The following is a 27253-nucleotide window of genomic DNA, read 5'->3' on the forward strand; positions in this document are numbered from 1 at the left end:
GAAGAGACAACGCTATAGGCCTGGAGAACTGTGTAGAGGTTAGGGGGCTGTATCTAATCTGAGATGCAAAGGGTTCGATCACAAAGGAATATATTCAGGAGGGACAAGGGGCAGCCCTGTCTTGTGCCATTGCAGATGGACAATGGAATGGAGAGCAAACCATTAAACAAGACCGTGGCAGAATGAGTCATGTACAATGCCAGAACGCTAATGAGGAAGTTGTCAGCAAAGTCAAAGGATTCAAGAAAGACCCTCATGAAACCCAGGGAGATCCTATCAAATGTCTTTTCAGCATCTAGAGAGAGCATAATAGTAGTGGTTCCTCTGAGGGTTACAATGTGGGTAAGATCGATAGCCAGTCTGGTATTATCCCTCGCCCAGCGTCCTGGAATAAAAACCACCTGGTCGTAATGAATCAGGGAAGGAAGGAATACAAAGGTAAGTATTTTGACTAAAGGTGAATGTTATAAGTAGCACCAGACAGATCCATTAGACAGATTTGTACACAAGCTGGAAATACACTGTAATTAATATACACTTGCCACACTAAATTTCTAGTGTTGATGGCCTTAATCGTTTTAGCAAATGCATTGTTAACACTTATTATAAATGTTTCCGAGTGCTCAATTTATTTATTGTTTTCAACGTTCTATGGGGCGGGATCGCCGAAAATCCCGCCGCGGAAAAACTAATACATGTAATACGGTAATTTGTAGCTGGATTTAAGCTCGCGGCTCAGGGAGCTGCGAGCTGAAATCCAGCGAGTAAATTACCGTATTACATGTTTTTCCGCGCACGATTACTATAATATCGGTAATCGTGCGCGGACCCCGGGATTTTCGGCAATCCCGTGGACAATTGAATATGCCCCTATGATACAGAGCATAATATTGTTGTATTATTTAAATACAATGAAAGACAAACAAAACAAAAATCAAGTGTAGATGAAAAGACAATATAGCCAATCCAGAGGTTTTTAACAAGTCACATAATGTAGTGTCTAAAATTACTGTGCCCCTTGGTGTAAAACTCAGCTATAACATACATCAATAAGTTATAACAGATCACTGGTCTGTAACATAGACCTTGTCCCCCATGTTCCACAAGCTGTACTCAGTATGACTGTCTAGTTACACTACTAACAAAGATATTTTTTTCCTATGTGACCATATGCTTACCCTTTCATATCATTTTTTTAAAATAAATTATTTTTTGTCAGTGTTTGTAAATTTTCTATACGTTAAACCATGCTTACTACCCAAATGTATGGTAAACACTTTGTTAAGTTATGCTATTTTTTGATGTGCACTTTCTTACTGTATGGATATTTTAAATAATCAATAACGTTTTCTGAATTAGAAAAAAAAGAAAAGGGAAAACAATTACATACCTCTGAATGCATGTTGATTCTTTAAAAAGGCTTGGATTCCAGCTCAAGTAGATGACATCATAATATTGACACAGGTCTTCCCATGTAATCCAGAAAATACCTACAAATTTAATAAATGAAGTTACAAATAGCTATAGCATTCTCTACAGAATTCTTAGTAGGTTTATTTATTTTTCAATTAACTTTCTACCTCTATAACTAATTCAGGGTGTGTCCCACCCCTGAAACCAAAGACACTCAGAGTCCCACTAGTTCAGGGGTCAGGGAACTTTTTTACCCCCAAATACATTTAGATACGCCAACGTTATCCCCTTGATTTGAAAGGAAGGAAATCGTATATTATTAATTATTGGAATTCAAAATTTTATTGAATCTATTCAAAATTTCTTTGAAAGCTTAAACTTCAAAACTTCAGATTTTGAAGAAATGATGTTGCTTCATTTTTGATACGAGGGCATCAATATTGGGGCATTTTGATGTCGGAGCAATTTGGATACAGTCTTCAGCATCCAATCGATTTCTCTGCTTTGTTTTTATGTTCTTTAGAGTGGAAAATCCTTGTTCGCAAAGGTAGGTTGTTGCAAAAGGCAGCAACTTTTTGACTGCCTCCTCATGTGCAATTTTGAATGCCTTTGCAGTTGTTGACATCCAAAAATATGACAGATCTGCTTTGTTTTCAAATGCAATATGTGCTTCATTATTGCATCAGAGCTCAAGAAGTGCCTCTGCCAACCCTTAAGGCTCTTCTGGTACAACAGCAATTTCACATTTAAAGGGGTCTACAATCCAACTGACAGCATTTGAATCGGCAGCATTACCCCCAGGAATTTAATTTTTACCCCATTTTGGGTAATTTACCCATGTTCCCTGACTACTGCACTAGATACATTTCCTGGGAACATTTACTGGCTCCCTGTTAATCTGGGAGCAGATAGCCAGCTTCTAACTGGATGGCCACATCACTCTTCCAATCAGGAGTCTGCTTTCAGTTCTAGCCTTGCTACTGGCAATCACAAATTATACCGGAAATTAGCCAGCAGAGGTCTCAAGGAATCTTAAGTAATGGAACCCTGCTGAACTGAACAAAGGTGGGTGTGTAGGGACCCCCACCAAAGAAAAGTGGGGTAAAGGGAGCTTCAATAAGTTAAAATATTTACTTAAAGGCTGAAACCCTATTAATATTATTTGTCTATGGCAAGAAATACCCACTGCCTTTGTTGTCATGCTGCTGTTATCTGTACATATACAAAAATCAGTTTATGTCACCAGTTTCCTTGAGGAAAAGAGTACTGAAGTATCCAGTCCTGTGATATCCCAAATGGTGTCTGACATTGACAGTACTGGGAAATATAAATATGACTTTTAGAAAGTTTTTGAAAATCTGTTTAAATAATATGTAAATATAATGTTTACAGTTATGAGGAGCCATGTTGCAGCTGAAGATCCCCTTTGGTGGCGCTGTGCACCTTGCACAAGCAAGGAGCATATAGTTGCACCGACCAATGGGAGGAAAGGCCAAGGTTATTTCTTGCCAAGTACAAAGGAGTAGCGACATTACTGAAATGATATAAAGAGGTGGATGCATTTTCAGGGGCAGTTAACTGATTCTATATTTTTAATGTAACACATTTTGCACCTTCCAGTTGCACTTTGGCAAAGAAGGGTATTTATAGGCACACTTTGTTTTTTGCTTTTTTTTTTACATTAGGCAAACTTCAAACACTCAAAAGCTACATATGGGGGGAATTCAATTGACAGCGTTACTTATGAGAATAATGAGGCCTGCGCAGTAATACCGTTAGTATGGTAATTTTAACGCAGATTTCTGCTTGCGGCTGTCAGAGCTGTTATTCTCAAGAATAACGCTGTCAAATGAAATCCCCCCATAGTAAAGGCAATTCCGATGGACTCTCACTCCCATGATTAATTTAAGTCATAAATGAGGCTAAACCAAGATGTTTTTTAGGAGAATAACAGAAACTTTGGAATTTAATGGAAGGTGCAGTTCTAGAGTGGTAGGAGGTTGGACTTTCATATGACATCTACAGTTTTGAATAGTGCAAGTCTTGAGACTTTTCCGCCTCCCTGTAAAGTATCCTGCACAGAGAGCCATATGTCTAAGTTTGTTTGTATTTATCAATAGGACTGGGAGATTATATAATATCAGCACAGTGTCTTGTATTAGAATTAAATCATTTGCATAGATATTACAAGAATGATGCCGTTTCGTGGCCAAATTTACATTTATTGAACAATTAATAAGTGTTTTGAATAGGTATGGGATAAACATAATACACAAGTTATCTTAGTATATATTCTGATGTCATCACTTCAGAGCCGTAATTCAGAATTCTAGCGCCTGGGGCGAGAAAGACAAATGCCGCCCCCCTAGCCCACAATTTTAACCAAATGAACCTAAAACATTCCTAAATTGCGCCCCCCCCTTCAGTGTTGCACCCTGGGCGGTCGCCCCTGTCGCACAGTCCTAGTTACAGCCCTACATCACTTCATTAGGAAAACTTGTGTAATCCAAAGAAATAATGGTTCCCCTATTGTAAATCATTATGAGTATGAGAAGTCACCTCTGATTTCTGTGACATGTATAAAAACACTATATTTGGCCACCAAACACCTCTGTGAATTCTAATATCCATATAGGGCCTAATTTGGACTAGGAAGTGCATTAACACACAAATCATAATAGTATACCGTACTTAACAGTATACAATTTACCATTATCAATTTTTTGGGCTGTTCGTGGGTCAAAGTTTAAATATTTCTGCAGTTCTGGGGTCCAGTTCCTCTCATCTTTCTCACAGAAACGACCTTTCCACCGTAAATGACTCCAAGGATTCTTCAACTGGAGAAACCGCAATGCCTGCAATAAACAGTAATAAAACAAAATATCTTAAAAAAAAACATATGTACAATAATGTTGCACTTGGATGGAAATAGAACAATGAATTAGTTTAGGTGAACCAGGATAAATCAATGTAACTAAGATGTTCCAAATTAAAACCATGACTGACCAATTACGAGTTACATTCAAAGCTTGTTGTAACCCACAAAAGCCATGAGAAGCTCCACACCCTTTATACTGTACAAAATGTTTTTGATATGCAATGAAATACAAGCACAAGTACAGGCTACTTTTGTGTATATGTTGTTGCATAAACCTCCAGGCACCTTCATTAGCAGAGTACAAATACCCCCAAACACAATTCCCTAAATATAGCAGCTTGGCTATAAGAAGCTTTGAGATCTAACGTGTGACAGGATGCACCAAATTGGTGTTACCCTCCAATCCTGCAATTTTACACAGTGTATAGTGCAGATACCTTTCTACTAGTCTTGGGGAGTTTCATGGATTTCTTGAAGGTCGATATCTGTTTTAATAAGGAATCAAATACAAAATATACACAGTGCTCATATAATTTATTCATAGATTACCATTACATGGGGGAATAAACCACAGTACTCTGAATTTGTGAAACCTAAGCAGAGTCTTTCTTATAGTGTTCAATCATCAGCAGTAGGAAACTATTTCCCCTCAGATGGTCCATATACTTCCAGTGTTTGGTCCTGTGTCAGACAGTGATAGTTTTTTATGTCAATGATGATTGTAATTTACCTTCTTGCAGTGTGTAATGAGTGGTACTCAGTCTCAGGTTCAGTGCTGCTTTTCAACATTAAGCATTTTATTCTTGTTCTTAAAACCTACTTTGACGCTAATAGTCAGTGTTCAAAAGTGTTAACACTTGGCAAAATACAATGTAGTTGAATAGGAATGCTCAATAAGTACACTGAACATGCTAAAAGGAAGGACAAAGTACAAACTAACCTTGCTTTTTACCAAAGACTTTTATATATTTACTAAACTACGGGTTTGATAAAGTGGAGATGTTGCCTATAGTAACCAATCAAATTCTAGCTGTCATTATGTAGAATGCAGTAAATAAATGAAAGCTAGAATCTGATTGGTTGCGACCAATATCTCCACTTTTTCAAACCAGCAGTTTAGTAAATATATCCCGTTGTCTTCTATTTTAACATCTGCTATGAGCAAGAATAAAACACTTAGGACAGTACATTTATAGTAAAGGTGTGCATAGACCAATCAAGAATTTAAAAAATCCAATTTGCTACATCAAACCTTGTATTCTCGTATGTCCAGGACAGCGTATGCGTGTGTAGGTACCAAGCCCCATTTTTCTCCTTCCTCTTCAGACATCACGCCTGTAGCAGTGGTAATAAGTACATCACCTTTGTGAAATCTGAAAAGAGTACAAATATGAAGATACTATTTCTTATAGTAAAAAATAAAAAGTGGTATTTAGGTAAGGCCTTTTCCAAACAAAGTGGAATGCAAGAAGCATATAAGGAAAACAAAACCAGCATTATATATTGAATAGTCCACTGTCGTGTCACAGCAGGTTTGTTTTAGAAGGTCACATTTTCCAGACAGAAATAAATGTGATTTTCTGAAGGTTGTGTATCGTCAGACAGCATTTAACTGGAAAAAAATTGTTCTTGTCACGCTGTAGTACAGTATTTCTCATGGAATATATTGAGTCATTAGATGAGCTTTTTGGAAAATTTGACCATCTAAGACTAGCGACTGGCACATTCAGTGCTTGAATGTTTTAGCACCAGCAAGTTGGTCTTTACATTCTCTATTTGCCCGCGCATGGCAGGCAGTGTACACTCAAAGTTCCAGGTACCTTAATGCGGCTAAACACTGTGGACAGTGCCTACATGGCATATCACTACCAACGTGCCAGGTATCTGGTGCTTACATAGTGTAAAAGTACAGATTTCCCAGGGCTACGCATAGGTAAACCCACCCCTATGTCTCACTGGCCTTTAGGTGTATCTACTAACATGGTGCAACAAAAAAACACAACAGGTAAAATAAACCACAGCAACCAAACACAAGCTTTGATCAGTCTATTGCAATTTAAACTAATGAATAGTTTGTTAAGTTAATCACTTAATTCCCCTCCTAAGATTTACAAGTCTATACTTATCATATTCTCCCTTCTGCGTAGTGGAACTACATTTGCCATTCACCAGTCACCTAAAATTATACCTCTTAGCAGCAACTGGTTAAAAAAAGTTTAGTATGTGGTGCTACAAGCACTACTTTTAGTTCTTCTAACGCTCTTCGTTGTACACGATCTGAACCAATTGGCTTGTTTGCTCTATCTTTCCCTTTTAGTGTAGTTGACCCCCCCTTGAACAGTGAATACAGAATAAAAATAATAATTTAGGCCGTCTGCATTTCTCTGTTTCCTACAACCAACCCCTTCACTTTTTAGCCTATTCCTTCCTTCCTTTTTGTTTTTTTACTTTGACCAATGTATTTAAATCAGGTTTTATCACCCTTAATTACTGACTGTCAAGTCTTGTCTTCTGTTTGAGCTCTAGAATATTTCATTATGTTATAAGAAGAGTTGTTACTAAAAAAATGAAAAGTTTTTGATTGAATGAATTAGAATTCACTCTGTGAGGTTTCTCTGGTGGTGTAAATATGACATTACTATAATATAGGTTACATAACAGGATTACCATTATATATTTTTGACATATCAACTATTATCACTATCATTTTATAATTTTGCTGCAATTATTGCAACCAGAATTTGTTTACTTAGACACATTATATTGGTATTGTTTGCGTTATTGTGCTTATCTTTTTTGGAACAGCTTTCTATCCATTCTTTTTTTATCCTCCTGATTGATATGTATTCATCTCTTGCAGTTGTCTTAGCACTTATAACAACTGCTACTTCCTTGAATAACCATAGTGGTATTCTCTTCTTTTTGCATTTACTAACATATTTGGCACCAAGTTCTGTTGCATTAGCAATATTTTTTTTCCTTTATACTCCTACCTCTCCACCTCTGATCTCTCATCTGATCTGAACTATTTCCACATGGCTGACCAAAAGCTACATAAAGGTCAATATGTCCAAAACACAGCAGAGCATTTTCACTCCTACCAGAGTTACCAGCTGCCCTCAATTCTCCCCCACCACCTTGGTGCACCTTTGACTGCGCCCTCTGCTTTACTCCTCACATCTAACACGTCTAACAGTCTTGTTGCTTCCACCTTCAGAATATTGCTAGACATTTTCTTACTCAAAATGCAAAGTCTCTCACCTTGACTACTGCAACCTTCCCCTATCTGGAATTCTCCTTACCTACCTGTCCTTGCTTTAATCATCCTAAATGGCACAGTAAGACTGATCTTCCTCTCTAACCATTTCACATCAATCACACCACTCTGCAAATGCCTACCCTGACTCCCCATATCCAGAATCCAATTCATATTACTTACCCTTACCAACACCACCCCTACATACATTTCAAACCTTAATTAGAAGTACTTTCCCTCACACCATCTCTCACACTCGCCTACAAGTCTTCTCCAATTTCATCCCAACCTATCAATTTTCTTCCACACCTTAACAGGCTCTACCATGTCCTTAAGGTCTTTTTTTTTTTAAATCTTTTTATTAGTTTTTCTCAGACGTCAGAAAAAGACATGACAGTAACAGTAACAAACACAAAGTATACAATACCAATTACTTATTTAGATGCGTTCATATACAATCAAAATTTTAGTTAAGTGACTGAATTTGCTTAAATTATACATTGACAATATGTATAGCTTTATGCTTATAACAATTTTAAATCTATATCGAAGAGAACAAGAAAAATACGGTTTTAAGGAAAACAAAAGAAAAAAAAAAAGGGGGGGGTGGGGGGGGGGGGGGAGTAGTTGCCACTTTAGCGAGCAGAAGTCAGCCAAACAGTACAGATCAATCTTTTTCCAACCTGGTAGTTGTCTGTGTCTTTTAGGGAATATAGAGGGAATAAGACTGGAGATTATTTTTGTAATTTTTCTCTGTATTCAGAGTGAACTCAAATCCTCAGCTTTCTCACCTTAAGGTCTTTAAATGCTCTCTGAGAACTCATCTCTTTACTACCCTTCTCCCATAGGTACACCCATGTTGCTGTTCAATCTCCTATATGAATCACCTTGCTCCTCTTGCCTCAGCTTCCACTAGATTGTAAGCTCTCTACAATGCAGGGCCTTCCCCTTTGTTTTCATGTCTGCATTCATTTTACCTTGTATGTCCCGCTATTATTTATGTCCTGTTTTTCCTATTACTCAGCACTGCAAAGCACTGTGGCTCCTTACAAATCAACAACACAAATAATAATATTTTGCCTGGTAAAACATGAAGTTCCAAGACTAACTACCTTTCCAAAAAGATCCATTTTACGATACCTAAACCTAAGTGAAAACTTCAGCTGATTTCACGCAAGAAAAACATTGGAAAAATTGACGGAGTCTATCAAACACGCATCATTGTTATATACTCTGATGTGCAAGTAGTTTCATGTGCTATATTTATTTTGACTCAGCAATGGACTTATACTCTAGCTAAGCTTTTCCTGAGACTATTTACCATACACTACACGGACAGTGTTAGTGTTATACCTTTGATAGAGCATTCTAAAAATGCTTTCTTTGTCAAAGGCTTGATTGTCAGAGTGCATAGCAATCCTCTCCGGTATCCATCCAGTCAGTGCATGCAGATCAATGTTCTGCAAGGAAAACATGGCGGCAATGTTAGTTCACTTCTACTGATGCTCAGTATATCCTAATACACACTCCAAAAAAAACTGGTTTTGTTCAAATATGTGAACATAATGAAACTAAAAATAGTACACATGGCTTCAGCTCAGAGCCAGATTTACATACTTGGAGCCTGTTGGCACACAAGCCTTCGCACCCTAAGCCTCTGCCACATCCATTAGCCACATATCTTTCACATAGAACATTCTCTACCATTGTTAGTCCTGTCACAGAGCAGAATAAAATATCTATTCAATCATCAGGTAAACACATCAGTTGATTTTCTTTTGTTTATTTCACTTTCATTACCGACTTAATTCAAATATAGGTTTTATATGCACACTGCAGGAAAAAGGTGCTATACAGCATTTAATGTTCATAGACACAGGGCTACTTTCTTGATAAGTCCAGCCCAGCATCCACTGGCCAATACTGTTGAATGAGATTTGTCTAGATGTCCTTGTGATTTCTCAAAGCTTTAGTAAGAAACAGTCTGTAAGCTTTACCTACCAATTAAAGCAAATGTACTTTCACAATCGAGAGATTCAAAATGCACTGCTAATACCATAGCAGTACATTGGTATTATAGTAAACCAAGGCCCTTGGTGACTGCAGGCAGGAGTCACCAGGGTATATCTTTGATATATAAATAGATTGTCTGAAATATAGAGATGGTCTGGTGCCCAAATCATTGAGACATCCATTTGCACAGCACCCTAAATTACTATCCCTGTGTCCCAACACCTGCAAAACCTGCATGTGTGGGGACCCTCTGGTCATCCACGTCCAGGATCTAGGTAGGGCTAGAGAAGTAGGTACATTGTGTAACCTGTCAACTCTACATACAGTGACAATGGGTTACAACTACATTATTGTTTGTTAAGCAGAGTCTGTGCAATATTCAGGATAGAACATTTACAACCAGCATTATAGCTCTGATATCATGCATAATGTAACAAAAAATGGAAATGAACTTTAATAAAATTAAGACAACAAGTTACAATTCCTATTTTATTAATAAATACATTTGGAGTCAGGCAAGATTACCGATTGAAAAACAAAAAAAGCCATAAGTACAATAAAAAGAAGGTAGGTTAATGATGGTGAAGCTTAATTGAAATTAACACACGTGAAAAGAAACCAATTAATATATTTAGCTAGGGATCCTCTGACGAGCAATTTTAACTTACTGAATTTGATCCTGGGAAATCATATCCTCCCATCACTTTCATGTAGGCCTTTTCAATCAGAGACACCCACAGCTCATTCTTGTTATTAGAATAAGAGCACAGTAATTCGCCATTGTGATCAACAGGGAGGAAGTCATCTATAATAACCTGGAAAAACAAACCAAGTATGAAAATCTATATGTATGATCAGCTGTTGCCCTAGCATGTAAGAAGCACTTGTACTGGCTGACAGTGCAGTATTCTCTTTATAGGTCTCATTTGAAGTTGAGCGGATCCAGCTAAAAGGTAGAAATTAGTACCTGGGAACCATGTTCTGATACAAGGGGAGCAGTGAATACAGTGTTCTTTTGCATGTAGCACACAATTACTTGCCAGCTTTCTTTTATGAGCTGGAAACCCCCGAACATTGTTTTGTTCTAGATCCTATATTTACCCCTGCCTGTAAATGAGGCTAATTATGCATATGTAATATGTGAATTTGAATGAAAAAGACAGCTCTAGCCTTTATAAATAGATAACCGCTATAGTAAATCAAGACAACCACTTGCCTTTCTAGGTACACCATTGATATGTAGCTTCACCATGTACTTCCCACAGGGGTTATATTCCGGTTCTCCTCTTTTATTCTGTGGGTAGATGATGCTAAGTGATAAAGAACACACACGATAAGGAAATGTACTGTAAATTAATTGACAATTGCACAATCTGTAACCAAAGCTATCAAAAGGCATTTGCCACACTGGATGAACTGACCCAAGTGGGTCACTCAGAAATCTGCAGAAATGTACAGCTCTGATTTTTAGTTTTTTTTTTTAAATATCCAAGAAGTTCCAAAACAAGCTGGTATAATATTATAAAATAAAGTACTACCTCATCTTTGCCCCTATTTTAATACACCTTTATGGGATCATATTTTTTTCTCTCTCTTCAGACCCTGAGCAGTTCTGTCCTCTCACATTTTACTACTCTTCTAAACTATACACTATTATGTGTGATCACCTGTAAATATAAGTTTGTATGTATCAGTGGTACATTTAAACCACTGCTTGATGCTCAAGCCATGGCCCATTCCACATAATGGTAACCTTTAAAATCTTCTCCAGACAAGTTTTACAGTTACATTTTGGAGCACACACAAATGCATTAATATATTAGTAAACTTAGCAAACCACATTCTTCAAATATTTTACAATAAACATGCAAACAGTTCATTAAAATACACAATAGGTCCCTCAACCCAAGGTCATATTTGCACCACTGATTGTAGTGGATAGTCCGGACCCCCTCCCAGGTCCTAAACCCTTCTGTCCAAATCACCCCTATTAAAATTTGTCACTGGTTTGTATGTGTATATCACGGTGTGTAATCTCCCCATTTGTATAACACTACAGACTATGCCTGGTAGTTTAAAAACTAATTAGACAGTGGGTTGCATTTTGAAACAGTAGCCTAATTATTAGTATTAAGCAACACTTTGAGACTCCTAACATAATTCCACAAAACCAGGTAAAATATCAGAAAGATTTGTTTATAAACATAAAATATGTTTGTACCAGGATTATTTGCCCAGAACCAGAAACTGTGCGTCTATATCTCAAAGCACAAATGTATCATGGTAATAACTGCTGTACTAGTTAAATTATATTATTTGAATACTAGTTAGTGTATCTCAGGCATACCTTGTAATGAGCTTCTTGCTATAGCGTCTCTCGTAAGCAGCGCTAATGGCGAGGGAGGCCACAAAGGAGCAATCTGACACTATTGTCTGGTAACAAAGAAGATATATATTGGTTACTTGAAGTTTGAGAATTAAATTAACTCTTTAACTCCAGCAATGTCTACCGTTTATCTCACAGACTACTACCCTCCCTTTTCCTCAAGAAAACGGATCGATATTCAGTAAGGATCATAACAGTTGTTAATAACTACAACAACTAAAACACTGTTCACAAAGGTGTAACAAAGCTGGTAAGTTTTGTCTGCTGTCACAACATGCCATATATCACACAAAAGCTTGAACTCCTCCTGGAATAGCCAGATGTCTATGTACCAATGTTCGCCTCTTACTAGGTCACATTTTTTGCAGGTTATTAAAGGGTAATTCCAGCAAAACTCTTACTAACTAACTAACATCCCCAACCCACTGCTTTTATGTCTCCTCTCCATAACTAGTAAGAGGAGATGTACAAGCACCGCAGACACTGAGGGCCCGAGTCATTAAGGAGAGTAAAGCATTAAAAAGGAGTAACTTTGCACCTTGGCAAAACCATGTTGTATTGGAGGGGGAGGTAAATTGCACATGTGGGGTCAGATTTATAGTTGGTTAGAGCATTCCTAGATCAAGTTTATATTTCAGTGTAAAAATAAAGCTATCAAGTATTTGTGTTCTACATAAAAAAAAAAAACAGGCAGTATTTAACTTATAAAAAAATAATAAAATAATTTGCACCACTTGCATTGAAATATGGTTTGTCCCAGAGAACATTTACTCTATTTTCTTTGCCTTACTTTCCTTAATGACTCAGGCCCTGAATGTGTAGACCCCCATCAAACCACTCTGCGGATGTGAACTACTCCCTTTTCTCAGAAGCTATTACAGCCCCGGTGGAGGAGAGTTCTCCTTAAATGTGGGGGTCAGGGCCATGATTCCCCTCTACTTTTGCTAGTTGGGGAGAAGGGGGTATTAGTTAAAATACTGTGGAGTTATCCTAACTCCACTTTACATATGTTTAAAATAGCTATTACCTAAACATACTACACAAAATGTACTTACCCGTTTGCTAGTTACCACCGATATCCAATTATAGTAACAGTTGTCAAGGACAACTACAGGCAGTTTGGAGTTACTCGCCCTACGCAGCATGAATGAGCGACTGATTAAAAGTTCCAGTAGCACAGTGCCAATCATGTTGTGAAGGCACCAAAATAATTGCCCAGATTACAAGCCTATAATTGCCCCTGGCGACTAGTGAAAATATGAAGAGAGGAGGCAGTGGTTACTGTAATTGGATATCAGTTGTACCTAGTGCCCACTTACAGTGAGGCAAGTAATGTTTAATGCAGCTATAATACTTAGATTATATAGGTAAAGGTATAGAACTTGAAGCTATCTACAGTTTATTTTTTTATCATCCACTTTACATCTACTTTCTAAAATCACAGGAGGACTGTTACAAATATAGGACTTATACACTTGGGACAAATTTGATTTACCAAATTGTGTTGCATGCAACAGTGACAGAGAGAGACCTCCATAGAACCCCCCACTATAAATGATACCCCCCACTATAAATGATTGCATAGACTGTGCATAGTGGCTTTCTTTATTAACAAAAAGTAAAACACAAAGATTGCAAAGCATGGGGCTAAGAAGTGGGACTGTTTTGTTCAGAGAATTTATCTGCCACTTTAATTTGCTGATACTCCATATAAACACCACAATGCACAATGCTCATTACAGCATAATAATATAATAATTGAATAACATAACAAATAAACTTATACACATAAATAAAACAGTTTCTACATATCAAAACTTGACCAAGGTAACAAACTTTACAACCCAAAAAATTTATTACAACACCCTAATAAATATAAATTTGTTTAAAATACATTTTTTTTTTAAATAAAAATGGCACAGAAACCATTGTATGCAGCTAAAAATGTCTTGCAGATACATAAAATAAAATGTGTAAAAGTTCATGATTACCACGTCTAACTTTATACATAAGTGCACTCACAAAACAACCAAAACCACAGGCATGCAAAATCATAAAAATAGAAAATTACAACACAGCATGATTCAGTCCTTTCCATTCAGTTAGTTTTACCAAAGAATAATACCACAATTCGTATTCTGTGACTGCTTATGTTTATAGGGATATTGCATATGAGAACTTCATTAGAGGTTATATATCTGTTTGAACATAATAAAATATATGTGTTTCCAGGAATTGTTTTTTTATTTTTTAGCTAATCGCATAATTTGTGTTTTTTCCTTATTAACATGACAAAGGGGCCTCTGCCTCCCAAGGAATATCCTTTCACTCCCAGAAGGTGAACCAACACTGGTTACTTGCATACTTTATGTATACCCTACGTATGTAGCTACCTGGAGCGGGAATGCACGGACATAGGAGATGCGTTTATGGCAGTGAAACGATTCTAAGGCTAATGTCATACAGGAGCTTTGCGTGCCTGCATATTTTAGCTCTAGTAAATCAGTGCTTATACACTCTATTTGCCTGCACATAGCAGGCAATGTCAAAATCAACATCCAGTATCAGTGACTGCAGCATTTACAGAGCTTGTCAGTGAGTGTGTGACAGGAACATAGTATTTGCACTGCTTACTATTATATAACAATGACTTCAATAGTCAGGCACACCATGCCTTCATGTGTTTCTAGCTTTAATAAACATGATCCCATAATAATTAAACCATGTATAGATCATGTTTATTAGCTGTCCAATAAAGGCTTACTTTTTTTTTTTTTTTTTTATCCTTTTTTCCTATCATTCTCTGCCATTCCCTGCCGCCATTCCCTGGCTAATGGCAGCGGCTGCAGTATGCACAGGAGCGAGTGTCATCAAATTCTGCAGCATAGTATAAAAAGCAAGTTGGCAGGTGGCCACTGTCAAAGTATTCTGCAGACAGGACAGGAAAATGAATTATAAAATGGTTCTTAACATTCAGTCAGCTAGACATATTCTTCCTTGAGGTCTTAAAAACCACAGTAAAGCTTTATGTGGGAATAACAAGTTCACTTAAAAAGTAACTAATGGAGAGTATACATAATTTGCATAAATCCCACTCACAAACTTCCATTAAAATTATGTTTTGTAATAGACAAGAATCTACTGTTGCATTTGTCTGTGAATATCATTCTTTCAGTGTGTACTTTATAGAGGTATGATTAGCAGGACGATTGACGTACAGTATAACCAACAATTTAACTTGAGTTAGCTTTTATTGATGTGTTTTTTAAGGCAGATAATGTAAAATTAGAGCCCCGTGACTTCAAAAGAGCATGGGGGCCTGACCTCAGCATGTTAATGGCACAAACTGTTATATTCATCATCACCATTTATTTATATAGCGCCACTAATTCTACAGCGCTGTACAGAGAACTCATTCACATCAGTTCCTGCCCCATTGGGGCTTACAGTCTAAATTCCCTAAAACACACATACACACAGAATAGGGGCAATTTGATAGCAGCCAATTAACCTAATTAAGTTTTTGGAATGTGGGAGGAAACCGGAGCACCTGGAAGAAACCCACGCAAACACGGGGAGAACATACAAACTCCTCACAGATAAGGCCATGGTCAGAAACTCATGACCCCAGTGCTCTAAGACAGAAGTGCTAACCACTTAGCCACCGTGCTAAGTGGGAATATTACACTCAGAAAACCAGTTTAGAACAGCTGCATGCATGAGAACTTGGTTTGTGTAGTGTGTGGCAAATAGGGCAAACTGTGCATCAATTTCTATAGGCATTCAAATGAGACTCTGGGTTACCGTAAAGTCATATTTGTTTTAAACATGTATTGCTTTTCCATGAAAAAATAATCATTACATAAATTACAGTCATGAATACTAGTGTATTAGTAAGAGAAAGAGGTGAAAAAGAAAATCAAGGTATTTATTATATCACATCAAAAGTTGGTTTTGTGATTTGTTAATATGACTCTTTAAATAGTGATAGATGGGTCCCTACTTACAATATTTGTAACATACTATATACTGGAAAATGAAATTATCATAAAAAGAATCACATCTCCCCTGAAAAAAATTAAACCGATTTAATGTATATTTTAAGTCACGTAACTACAACCCACATTGAACAGACACCCCCCTCACCATCGCAAATAGATCACTCCCATTGCAGGAAACCCTCACACTACACCAGAATCCCTCCTGTTAAAGACAGATCCCTGTCCCCATTCCACATGGAGATTCTCCCCTCTCACTTACCTTTATCTGGCAATACATCCACTTCTACCCAGGCCCATGCAGGACTATAACATCACTGATCCTAGAGACGCACACAGCACTATGAACGTCTCTATAATCTGCTCAGAGCCTCTAAACTCCAAAGAGTCATGGTACTAGGCAAAAGTGGAAGCACTGGCAGAACCCGACAATACAAGAGGAGTGAGTAATTATAGCTATAAACATTGAGTCAAATAAATGTCAGAGAAAAGAACTTATAGAGAGGATTATGACAAGGGGTCTATAGATAAAACAATAATAGCTATACATATAGAGAAAAATATGTATTTTCAATAAAAAAGCATTGCAATATCGACAGGATTAGAATAAGAGTAAATTCCATTATATAGTATGAATGGACTAATAAAACATCTTGCTATATAACTAGATATCAGCAATTTCATTAATTCAGCCATATAAACAAAATTAAAGAGGAAAAGTATATAAAATAAATAAGGATGAATTGCATCAATAAGTTTCACTACTTTTCATGATAAAGAGAAAACAAATTCACTAATAGCATTATGAGATATATGGACAATCCAAAATCTAGTTATAAATATGTATAATAAAAGAACACCGTAAAATAATACATTTTGAATTTAAAGCGTTAATCAAAAGAAAAATAATGTTAGCCAATCGGGAAAGAAGATTTACAGATTCTTGATTGGACAGACAAAGTTTAAATGTCCCGCTCTTGCAAACACTCGGTTTGCCTTGAAAAAGCATACTTCGGGGAAACACTAGTTGGCGTTAAGCTGACTGTAAATAGTTCTAACAATTTGTAATATGAAGTGACCGGGCAGAACTTTATATAAGGCGGTTGGTTGGTTGTGGGTCTAAGATTGATTCAAACAGGGCAGATCGGTTTCATATAGCTCATAGTTAAAACAGGCAGGTATCAAGACACTGTGTATGAAAGACATATCGGCCAAACTAAGTGGATACCTTTCTGCTTTTTTGTATCTACTAATTAAACTGATCCAAATCTATCAGCCCGAATCACAGAATAATTAAATCATATAAAATAATATAATAAAGGTAAATAACCCTATCAGAAGAAAAACTATGATTTCTAGATAAACAGGGAAATAACATCTCAACTAATATTATTATTATCCTTTATTTGTTAGGCGCCACAAGTTTTCCGCAGCGCCGCACACCATACAATAATAAGTCTGAAAGCCTTGATAACATTTATCTATATAGCGCCAGCATATTGAGTAGCGCTGACATCTCCACTGTGCTGTTATTGTTCATACGCTTTGGACTTTGCTTATCCCAAGCATGTTCAGTGTGGAACTGTACTTGAGGGTCAGAAACAACTCTGGTTAATCAGAATATGATTCAGATGAAGTCACAGAATGGGCCCCTGCTTGCATCTGGTTAACATTTGTGCTCCATTACAAAATATAAAATAGAATTACTTACAAAACAGAGACAGATATGAGCCTCACCTCATACTAACAATGTGTGAGTGAGATACTGCTTTCATTTCAACCACTTTACCTGCTTAATACTGAAACTTGACACAGTGTAGATCATTGTGGGGTTGTTAGTAATGTCGTCTGGCCTCACCCACTTGGAGAACATGGCTTTCTGCTTGGGAGATAGTGCCAACTTTCCAAGCTTGTCTCTGCAGTTTAAAAGGTGTTATTTGTCAGCTTCCATATTCCTCATAAATTCTATCAATACAAGCTCTATTAAGGGACAAGCAACAGCAGCAGCAGCAGCAGCAGCAATAAAGCGTCATTCATAAACAAAACAGAACTATGTCCATGCTGGTAGCACATAAAGACCAAATGAGTCATCGAGTCTGCCCACTACACTTTTATTCTTATTCTTCATATGCAATGACCTTTTCTTATCCCAAAGATGCTCACTAAACGGTACTGTGTTACCTTTCCTAGAGTGCCAGAACATCTCTGAATTAATCAGAAAATTATTCTAAAGGTTTTCACTGCAAGTTGACACATTCATTTACATATTATATATGTATAGTCACTTATTTTAATCCATGGATAAACCATAAATGCCACAGTAGACTTTCTAAATATTGTTAACCTGTTTGCATACTACACTTTAAAAAAAACCAAAATAGATAATCAGTGGAAATAAATTTCATTGTCACACCAATTTCTTTAACGTCAAACATGCATTATATATTACTGGCCATTTTCACAGAGTTCATCATGGCAGCTCTCTATTACCAAGTTATCATTTTACATTGCATGAATAGATGTGACCAACAAATAGATGATATTTTAATTGAATTATTTTTATTCCACACCACTACAACTATCTCACTGTTTTCCATTTTAAAACTGTGGCTGACTTGAACTTGGGCACCAGCTTTATAACAGCTAAAGGCCAGATATCACTGAAATAAATTATAACAAAACTGCAGCCCAACACGTAATAAAGCTCTGACCTCTGAAAAGAAAGGGATTAGAGGGGATCTGGGTTTGGTATTATAATGCCGCTTCAAACACCAACTTACAAATGACCACTCTTGCTCTTTCAATAAAATAAACATCTAAATTAAACAACAAATAAATCAGCTTATTAAAAAAAAAAATATTTTGCACAGAACAATACATTTGTATAGTTAGTATTTATTTTAAATATTTTGCCAAACTGCTTCTTGCCCTTGAGAAAGGATTGCTGTGGATCCCTTACCGCACATAATATTGTGTACTTACGAGAATGGCAAGGGAAAGGCAAATCGTTCCCGCAGGTCAACACTCATGAAAGGCACATACTCAACTCCATTAATCTTTGAAGTCTTCCTGCAAACAGCAAGTAAAATATCAGTATAGGATGCAAAAGTAAACACATCATCTCATAGAGCCTTAAAGTGGACTTGTCAGCCATTCTGAATGGCTGCACTAGTACCAATGAGAGTATTGCCTGCAATGTCACAAGTATGCAGCCTATCAATTAGCTAGCTTCTCGCAAACCCAGGTGAGCGTCTAGATTACAGAAGCTTCTCCATAGAGTGGAGAGTAGGCATGCACCTTGACATACACTGGAATGAAGATATAGGTACACTAGTGGACAACCACAGTGATTTGCAGTGTGCATTGTAATTATGTCCACTTAGACATCGGTCGCCTGTACAAACACATGCAACTAAAGGCATTCATACCTAAGGACTTCAATCTCCTCCGTTGTATATCGCTGACGAGGCGGCTCACTGCTCTGTGTGGGTCTGGCAGTTGGTTTATCATTTAGGCTAAAGTCTGGACCCAGAGGGAGAAATGGTTTTGCTGGCTGATTTTGCTTTGGGACAGATGGCTTGTCTTTTGCAGAAGATTTAGACATAGATTCTTTCAACGATTCTGCTCTATTAAATAAAATAAATAAAAATATTGTTGCATTCTGACAAATTATTTAAACATTGCAGGTACTTTCATTATAAGAAACTGTAGAAGGTTTATCAACATCACTTCACCGTGGCTGTGACAGACAACTTGACTATGATTGTGGAGACAGTGGGAGCATTTATGATGCCAGTCTACAAAATCACTTGCAGATTTAGCTTCTCCCTGTGGGCATTTCTAACAATCTGGTGCACTCCTATGCTCAAAGCACAAAGGGGAGTTACTTACAGTATGTAGACACACAGTACAGACTGGAGTATATGCATAAGCATATTTATAATAAAGGTCACATAAGAACGCATAAAAAAATGTTTTGATCATAAAATAAATGTTATCATCATTTATTTATATAGCGCCACTAATTCCGCAATGCTGTACAGTGAGCTCACTCACATCAGTCCCTGCCCCATTGGTGCTTACAGTCTAAATTCCCCCACACATACAGACTAGGGTCAATGTGATAGCACCCAATTAACCTACTAGTATGATTTTGGAGTGTGGGAGGAAACCGGAGCACCTGGAGGAAACCCACGCAAACACGGGGAGAACATACAAACTCCACACAGATAAGGTCATGGTCAGGAATTGAACTCATGACGCCAGTGCTGTAAGGCAGAAGTGATAACCACTTAGCCACTGTGCTGCCCAATCAGCATAATCATTTATATAAATATAAAATTTCAAATAATATTTTTTTATATTACTAAATAAAGATGCTTTCAAGTGTACTGTACATATAATGCATTTTTATCTTACTTGTATGCAGATGTTCTGTTCTAGCTAGTGACACACATACTTTTGAAAGCAAAGACTATGTTTTGACAGTCATCACTATCAGTCGGCATTTGCACCAGCCCTGTAGTGGGTGCAAATGCTATGGGTGAAACCAAGCATACTTGCGAGAATCTCAGGACTTGAGTCGGCCGCAAATGTGTCAGCATGCATTTACTGTACATCGCCTATGTTAGTCCAACCCTTCCTTCCAACGTTTCGATTCTCAAGTCATTGGAAGTAGTAAGTGTCATTTCATGCGAACATTAATTGCATACAATTGCATTCATTGGCACAATGTCCATTTCTGAGCATGTACAGAGGTATTTCACGCAAGATCTGCTACACAAATGGATTTACGTCTGAACACGAATCAGGCCCTGAGTATTCACACTGGTTAATGGCATTAGCAATCCAGTAAAATATTAGAGCAATTATGGTTTAGATGGTTAATATAAATTCCCAAATAAAGTCTTTTAGAGAAACCAAGTATGTCTTATAAAATTAAGATGACAAATGACTGGCTGTTTGTCTGTTTATGTGAAACTGTAGTCAGTCCCTATAAATTGTAACCTTGCAAGAAGGGCCCTCTAAACACTCTTGGCCTGAGTCATTAATGAGCATATCCTGCTAATGTGTGCATGTCATCAGCTCAAAGAACACTGCGGATGCTCAGAACCAAACGGTATGGAATAGAGCACAGCCACGTCCAAGTCACCTCCGAGCGCAAAGACAATTACTACAGCCTACGATATAGGGGAGTGAACGGGGTGGGGAATGGGCACGTCCAAGTCAAACTCAGACGCACACAGAAGTATGCTGCTTTTCTGCTTTCTGCTGTATGTCTTGCTCCAACTGGTGGCTAGTTTCAGTATGAATGCAAAAACATGTGTTTGTAATCATGAGCAAGTGTAAAAATTTATTTTAGTGTAAACATTTATTTTATGTACAGAAGACGTAAGGACAGCCTCATAAACGTTTTTCAAAGGGAACAAAACTTTAAAAAAATATATGTATTTTTTTAAATTTCCGAGTATAATCATAAATGACTATATGACTGACAGGTAACATTAACTGATTAATTTTTTTTTTGTACGCTCTTTTGAGATTTTATATTCCACACAGGTATTGTACGTATGCTGCAGTGTCTGGTCTAGTAGAGCAGAGTTGAACTAGACATGTAGTCAACATCACACGTATCTTTAGATACTAATACCTACATTTCTGCATACTGGAGAAGGATGAATCTATAAATGTGGGAGTCCAGGTAAGACAGCAAGCTGACGCTCACTAAACTTAAGTTTATTAAGATGCTATTTACAAACATACCAATCTACTATTAACCGAAACCCTCCCCCCAAAACAAATGATAAAATACAGTTTTAACCTTATATAGAAACGTGGCAAGCAGTGGTCCAATTAACACTTATGTAGCTGTGGACACAGGCCTAAACTAGTCCCTAATTACCATGATTCAATGTCTGTACTTGCACATTTTATCAAATGATGATACAATTAAAACAGACAGGGTGGCAACCTTTAGCATACTAAATGTTTCTGCAATATATACATCCAATCATGCCTGAAAAGTTCCAGCTTAGCGACATTCCAGTAATGTCATGTTTACTCTAGTTTCTGTGTCTGTCATGCACAGTGATACAAGTCATAATACGGCTTTAATAATGATTATATTTCTAATTCTAAAAAAATAGCCTAAATATCATCAACTTATTTATTCTCTTAGGAATTTTCATGTACTTGAGAAAGCAGGCTGCTTATTCAAGTCTTTCACTACTGGATAGAAATATAAGAATTATCTTGAACACATAAGTTACTAATATAGATAATGTTCTAAAGGAAAAACAAAAAAGCATTGACATATTATCAAAGATGCATTTTTATGACTGTATATTCACCTGTCCAATGCTTGACGAGCCAACTGCGTCAGTTTTGTTTGAAGGTTTTGATCTGTAGTTTCATTAGACTAAACAGAAGTACACCATCTTAGTAATATTTATAGAATTAAAATGAGAGTTTCAAGAACCATTTCCTAGAATGAACTGCCTTTAAAAAGATTTAAAAAAAATCAAATAAAAGGGAATGTACAGTAATAGTATTTCAGTATTAAATTGTTCTTTAAATGACTGCAATAAATCCATCAGTGGCAAAGTCATACTATATGACGATGTGTATCTAAACAGTGCAATAGTAAGTAATTACATAAAATACTGCTGGCTAATTTGACCATAAAAGTAGATATAAATAAAGGTTTCAATTTCCATCCCTACAGAAACTAAAGATAACCAAGATGGGCTGTGATATGAGAGGTAGTGAGGGTGGCAACAAGACATATGTAAGGGAACACAGAGATGAGAGGGGGTAATAATAGTGACAATGCGAGGCATGGGAGGTGGCAATGAAGACCAGGAGATATATGTGCAGGAAATATGAGAGGTATGAGAAAGGGCAATGAGGGTGTCAATAAGATAGGCATAGAAAGGTACGAGAGCACAGTGCGGGTGGCAATTAGAGGGATGAGCAGAAATATTCTGTTAGCAATAAGAACTAGCGAGGGCAGCAATGATGGCAATGAGAAACATGAGGGTGGGCTGTGAGGGCACCAATGGGACACATACACAAAGTCTGTGGCCACTTTAATAGGTACATGTTTCTAGTACTGGGTAAGACCCCCTTCCCCCCCCCTCCTTTGCAACCTGAATTCTTCATGGCATGGATTCATCAACTTTCTAGAATTATTCCTTAGATAGTGTGGTCCATGTTGACATTATAGCATCACTCTACATGACTGTTGCTGCATAGTTGTTGGCTGTACATTTATGCAGCAAACATGCTGTTTTACTACATCCCAAAAGTGCTCTATTGGATTGAGATCTGGTGACTGTTATAGCAGGTTTATTTGAGTTACTGTCTCCTTCTTCTCAGATTAAACCAGTCTGTCCATTCTCCTCTGACCTCTCTCATTAATAAGGTGTCTTCATCACCAGAACTGCTGCTCACTGGATGTTTTTCATATATATATTATATATATATATATATATATATATATATATATATATATATATATATATATATATATATATATGATATATTACAGATTTAATTGTGAAAATAAAAGAATTGATGTGTAGTGTCCCGGAGTAGCTGTGAGACACTACGCTGCGATTTTTCTTAGTGAAATATCCCCTTACTTTTGCTCGTGCCCCATAGAGACGCGAGCAAACATGAGCGTTTCTTTTACCGTATAAACTAATTGAATCTGCCCCACATAGTGTTGAATATTATATTTTCTATATACTCTTCAATAGAGACAGTCCCGAAACTCTCTTCATTATTATGCTTAATTTAATACTTAATTTAGGATAAACTGTGCAGCGTTGTAAGAGAAAAATGAAATGTTTCAGTTAATGAAATAGGTGGTTCTAACGCTGAAGAAGGTTGGAGTTTGAAGGATATTTTTTTACCCTTTCCACCATGCACATTTTCCGATTGATAAGCAAGCCCACACAATTAGGTGCAGATTGTTTATCTGGTGGCTCTTTGAGGACCTGAAAGTGGGTGTGCACCTTGTACAGCTGCACATATGTTTGCAGTTTGTAAATGAGCCTTACTGAGTTTCATGTGTAAATAGCTGCAACATATAATAGTCTGTTTACATATTATACAGTTCCCCATTCACCGTCATCCCTGCATAAATATAGGTTTGCACAATGCTGTACTTTATGACACTGGGACAGTACAGGCTGTGCAACAAGCAGCCCTGTAAAGAGGTTTATGTGGTCCCATGCATTAAACAGTCACTGCAGGTGGTTAGAACATATATCCAAGTTCACCAAAGCCAGATCCCACAAAAGTTGCTATAGAAAAGGAAAAGAATCATACACAGAAGCGGTCACTCTTCAGCTTTTCACAATCAGTGCGATGCATTGTGGTTGTGACATTTGTAGGCTTTTACTCACTGTTGCCAGACAAAGCTCAACTGCCTCCGAGTACAGCTCGATGGCCTCTTCTGCGTTTCCTTTGTCATCTTCTTGAAATGCCTGAGTGACCAGGAAGCGTGCTCGTTCCAGATCCAAGTACTGCTTTGATTTTAATGGATCAATGTTCTGCGCTTGGACTGTGACATTGTTAACAAACATTGTATAGGTTAATTAAGCTATATATGGACAGACAACAGTAAATGCACAGACATTTCAATTCCTTTCCCTTTAAGGTTTAGTAGTATGTATTTTCTTTATGGCTATTTTTCATAAGCTTGCACAACAGTGATTTGTCAGTATTAGTGGATTTATCTGCAAGGTCAATGACAATATCGCCAAATTCACATTAGACTATGTTTATGATCAGTAGGTATCTAACTGAGCAAAATTATTTTCCAGTTTAAAAACTAGCTGATACTTTCCAAGAGGGCTGTGAAGGAATCACACCAAAAGAATGCCAGTTCAGCTACATGAAATTCTGAATAAGAAATAACAGTCCTCTGAGTGGGAAGCTAAACAAAGCACTATTCTGACTGGATATTTAGCATTAGACAATTTCTATCTAAGTGTGTATTGTCTCTCGGTAAACCGCTCTACAATAAATATGTTAATGTTTGGGAGAAAATCTGAAAGAAAACACAATCATTTAAATTTCTGCTTAAAGTGTGTATGTAACAACACTAAACTTAGGGGTAAAGACAATGTTAGCAATTCAGATTTTATATTCACAGAACAGGAAGTAAATTTTTTTATTTTTTCCTGATCAACTGATGCATTTTTTACACAGATTTATCATACATTTTTAGGCCTTCTATTATTCATGGGAGGAACAAGTTATCCGCAGTAACTGTGCAGCGTACAGTGTTCCAAAAGACATGCAGCACTCCGATGTGACAGCCCAAATTCAGTCAGTCCCAATAACTACCTTGCTAACTCTCATGAAACTCAGATAAAATAAGTAAATGCTGCTGTGTGGATGAGTGATGCAGTACTGAGTTTTCTACTGTATAAGTCATACTTGCCAACTGTCCCTGAATGTCAGGGAGACTCCCTGAAATAGGGGTGATCTCCCTCACTCCCTGAAGAGTCTGGCATTCTCCCTGATGCTGAGCCAGTACAAGACGTGGTTGGCTTCGCCATCTGTGGCATGACGACACAGTTCAGAAATTGTGTCCTATGTCCATGTATTGATGCCTATGGAGGTGGCCATTTTCATGGAGACCAAGATTTAATCAAAGACTGACAGGTAAGACAACATGACTTCAGTAATGGAGACAGAAATGTAAAAGACACTTCAGTCTCTAGAGATTTATTATCTGCTTTTCTTTAACACATAGTTGCCTACTCTCCTGGAATGTCCGGGAGACTCCCGCATTTCTGGGAGACCTCCCGGTTCTTGCCGCCGCAATAGATAAGTGGCGGGGGGGCGTGCTTAATGACGCAAATATCGCGTCATCTTAGCCCCCCACCTCCCCCTGCTGTAATTGGCCAAAAATTGTGACAATCGCTTAGGGGGCGGTGCCAAAATGATGTGATTCATCAAGCCCCGCCCCCACACACCCACCTCCCCGGGATCTCCCTGAAGCCAACGAGGAAAAGTTGGCAAGTATGGTATAAGTCAAACATATTGTCATTCTACTCTATAATAATAATAATAATAATAATGAATAAAAAGTGCTCTAACATCTACAATAGGACGCACAAATAAGCTGCACATGAAATGGCTGGCACTCTTTTCCATTTTCTGCCTACCTGCAGTGAACAGAGCTTGTACTCTGTCTTGGTACTCATTTATCTTATCCTGGATATTCTCCAGAGAGGATCCTGCCATTTCAGCATAAATTAGGGCTTGAGCTGCTTCCTGTAACGCAATAACAAATATTCAATATAGATCTGTAATGTAACATGTAAAGTAAAGCATGAGTAAAAGATTAAATGCAATATAAAGTTATTAACACACATATGATGATGTTAGCACATCTGACATTAGCACGTCTGACACTTTTTTTTTGATCATTCGTTGCTGATTAAGAGCCTGTCTTGAAAGCGGACATACTTCCTGCTGTTTGATGTCACATTTTTCAGGAGTAGCTGGAGCATGCACCTGCCAGTACATTGGATGTTTCACTCTCATTAATGCTCACTAAAATTTTTATCCACACAAAACATGGCTAGTTTAATGCAGACATATAAAAAGGTGAACTTAGCATAAACCATACAGCTTTTGTTAATGTAATGTGTTTAGTTATCCTGTAATGGGCACCCTGAGAAATTTCAAGGGCCACATATGCGACTCTCTAATCTTCAAAAAGGATTGCATATTATCTTTGATCTCAGTAATAAAAACCCGCAAAGCAAAATGACCACAGAACCCCTCATCACTCATCCTAAAATGCTTTCCTTTGCCCCTCATTTCCTTTCCTTTGCCCCTCATGCATAGTCCCTGCATGCCGTCACACTTCCACTTGATACAAAATGCCCTTATGTGTACCTCAGACCTCCTATTTGCCAAGAAATGTTCTCACTGACCCCAAAAAGCCCAATGTAGCCTCAGATCTTGCATGTACTTTAAAATTCCCCATATGTCACTCTAACCTCCTACTTACCACCACATGGCCCCACTCACTGCATACCTCCAAGCATTTATTCCTCCGACAGCAAGATGGAGGCATTACCAAGGAACTGTGGTGGCATGGACAAGATGAACTAAATTTTTAGTCCGGTTTAAAAATATTGTTTAACGATACAATGGGCTTTGGAACGATAATAATTCATCGTTGCGGTGTACAAACTAATGGGACTTCAGGCTAACCGGTTGTTTATGATCTAAATGACTTGATAATCGGCTGAAAACAATATAGTGTGTACGCACACTGC

At 37.4% G+C, this 27253-nt stretch overlaps 1 protein-coding gene across 1 annotated transcript in view; it reads right to left on the bottom strand.

Annotated features, from left to right (window-relative positions):
* The window catches only part of CAPN7 (calpain 7), a 51505-nt gene that overhangs the window by 16814 nt on the left and 7438 nt on the right, over positions 1-27253 (bottom strand). Inside the window, exons 2-14 of the mRNA XM_075212426.1 lie at positions 26129-26237; positions 24356-24513; positions 22295-22362; positions 19373-19570; positions 18927-19013; positions 17734-17860; positions 11908-11993; positions 10777-10870; positions 10229-10375; positions 8901-9007; positions 5544-5664; positions 4124-4268; positions 1391-1490 (exon numbers count right to left, since the gene is read on the bottom strand). Of these exons, the coding sequence (XP_075068527.1) occupies positions 1391-1490; positions 4124-4268; positions 5544-5664; positions 8901-9007; positions 10229-10375; positions 10777-10870; positions 11908-11993; positions 17734-17860; positions 18927-19013; positions 19373-19570; positions 22295-22362; positions 24356-24513; positions 26129-26237 (1547 nt within the window). The remainder of the gene's footprint in view (positions 1-1390; positions 1491-4123; positions 4269-5543; positions 5665-8900; positions 9008-10228; positions 10376-10776; positions 10871-11907; positions 11994-17733; positions 17861-18926; positions 19014-19372; positions 19571-22294; positions 22363-24355; positions 24514-26128; positions 26238-27253) is intronic.

This window comes from Mixophyes fleayi, chromosome 5, assembly GCF_038048845.1.
Source record: "Mixophyes fleayi isolate aMixFle1 chromosome 5, aMixFle1.hap1, whole genome shotgun sequence".
NCBI classification, from domain to species: domain Eukaryota; kingdom Metazoa; phylum Chordata; class Amphibia; order Anura; family Limnodynastidae; genus Mixophyes; species Mixophyes fleayi.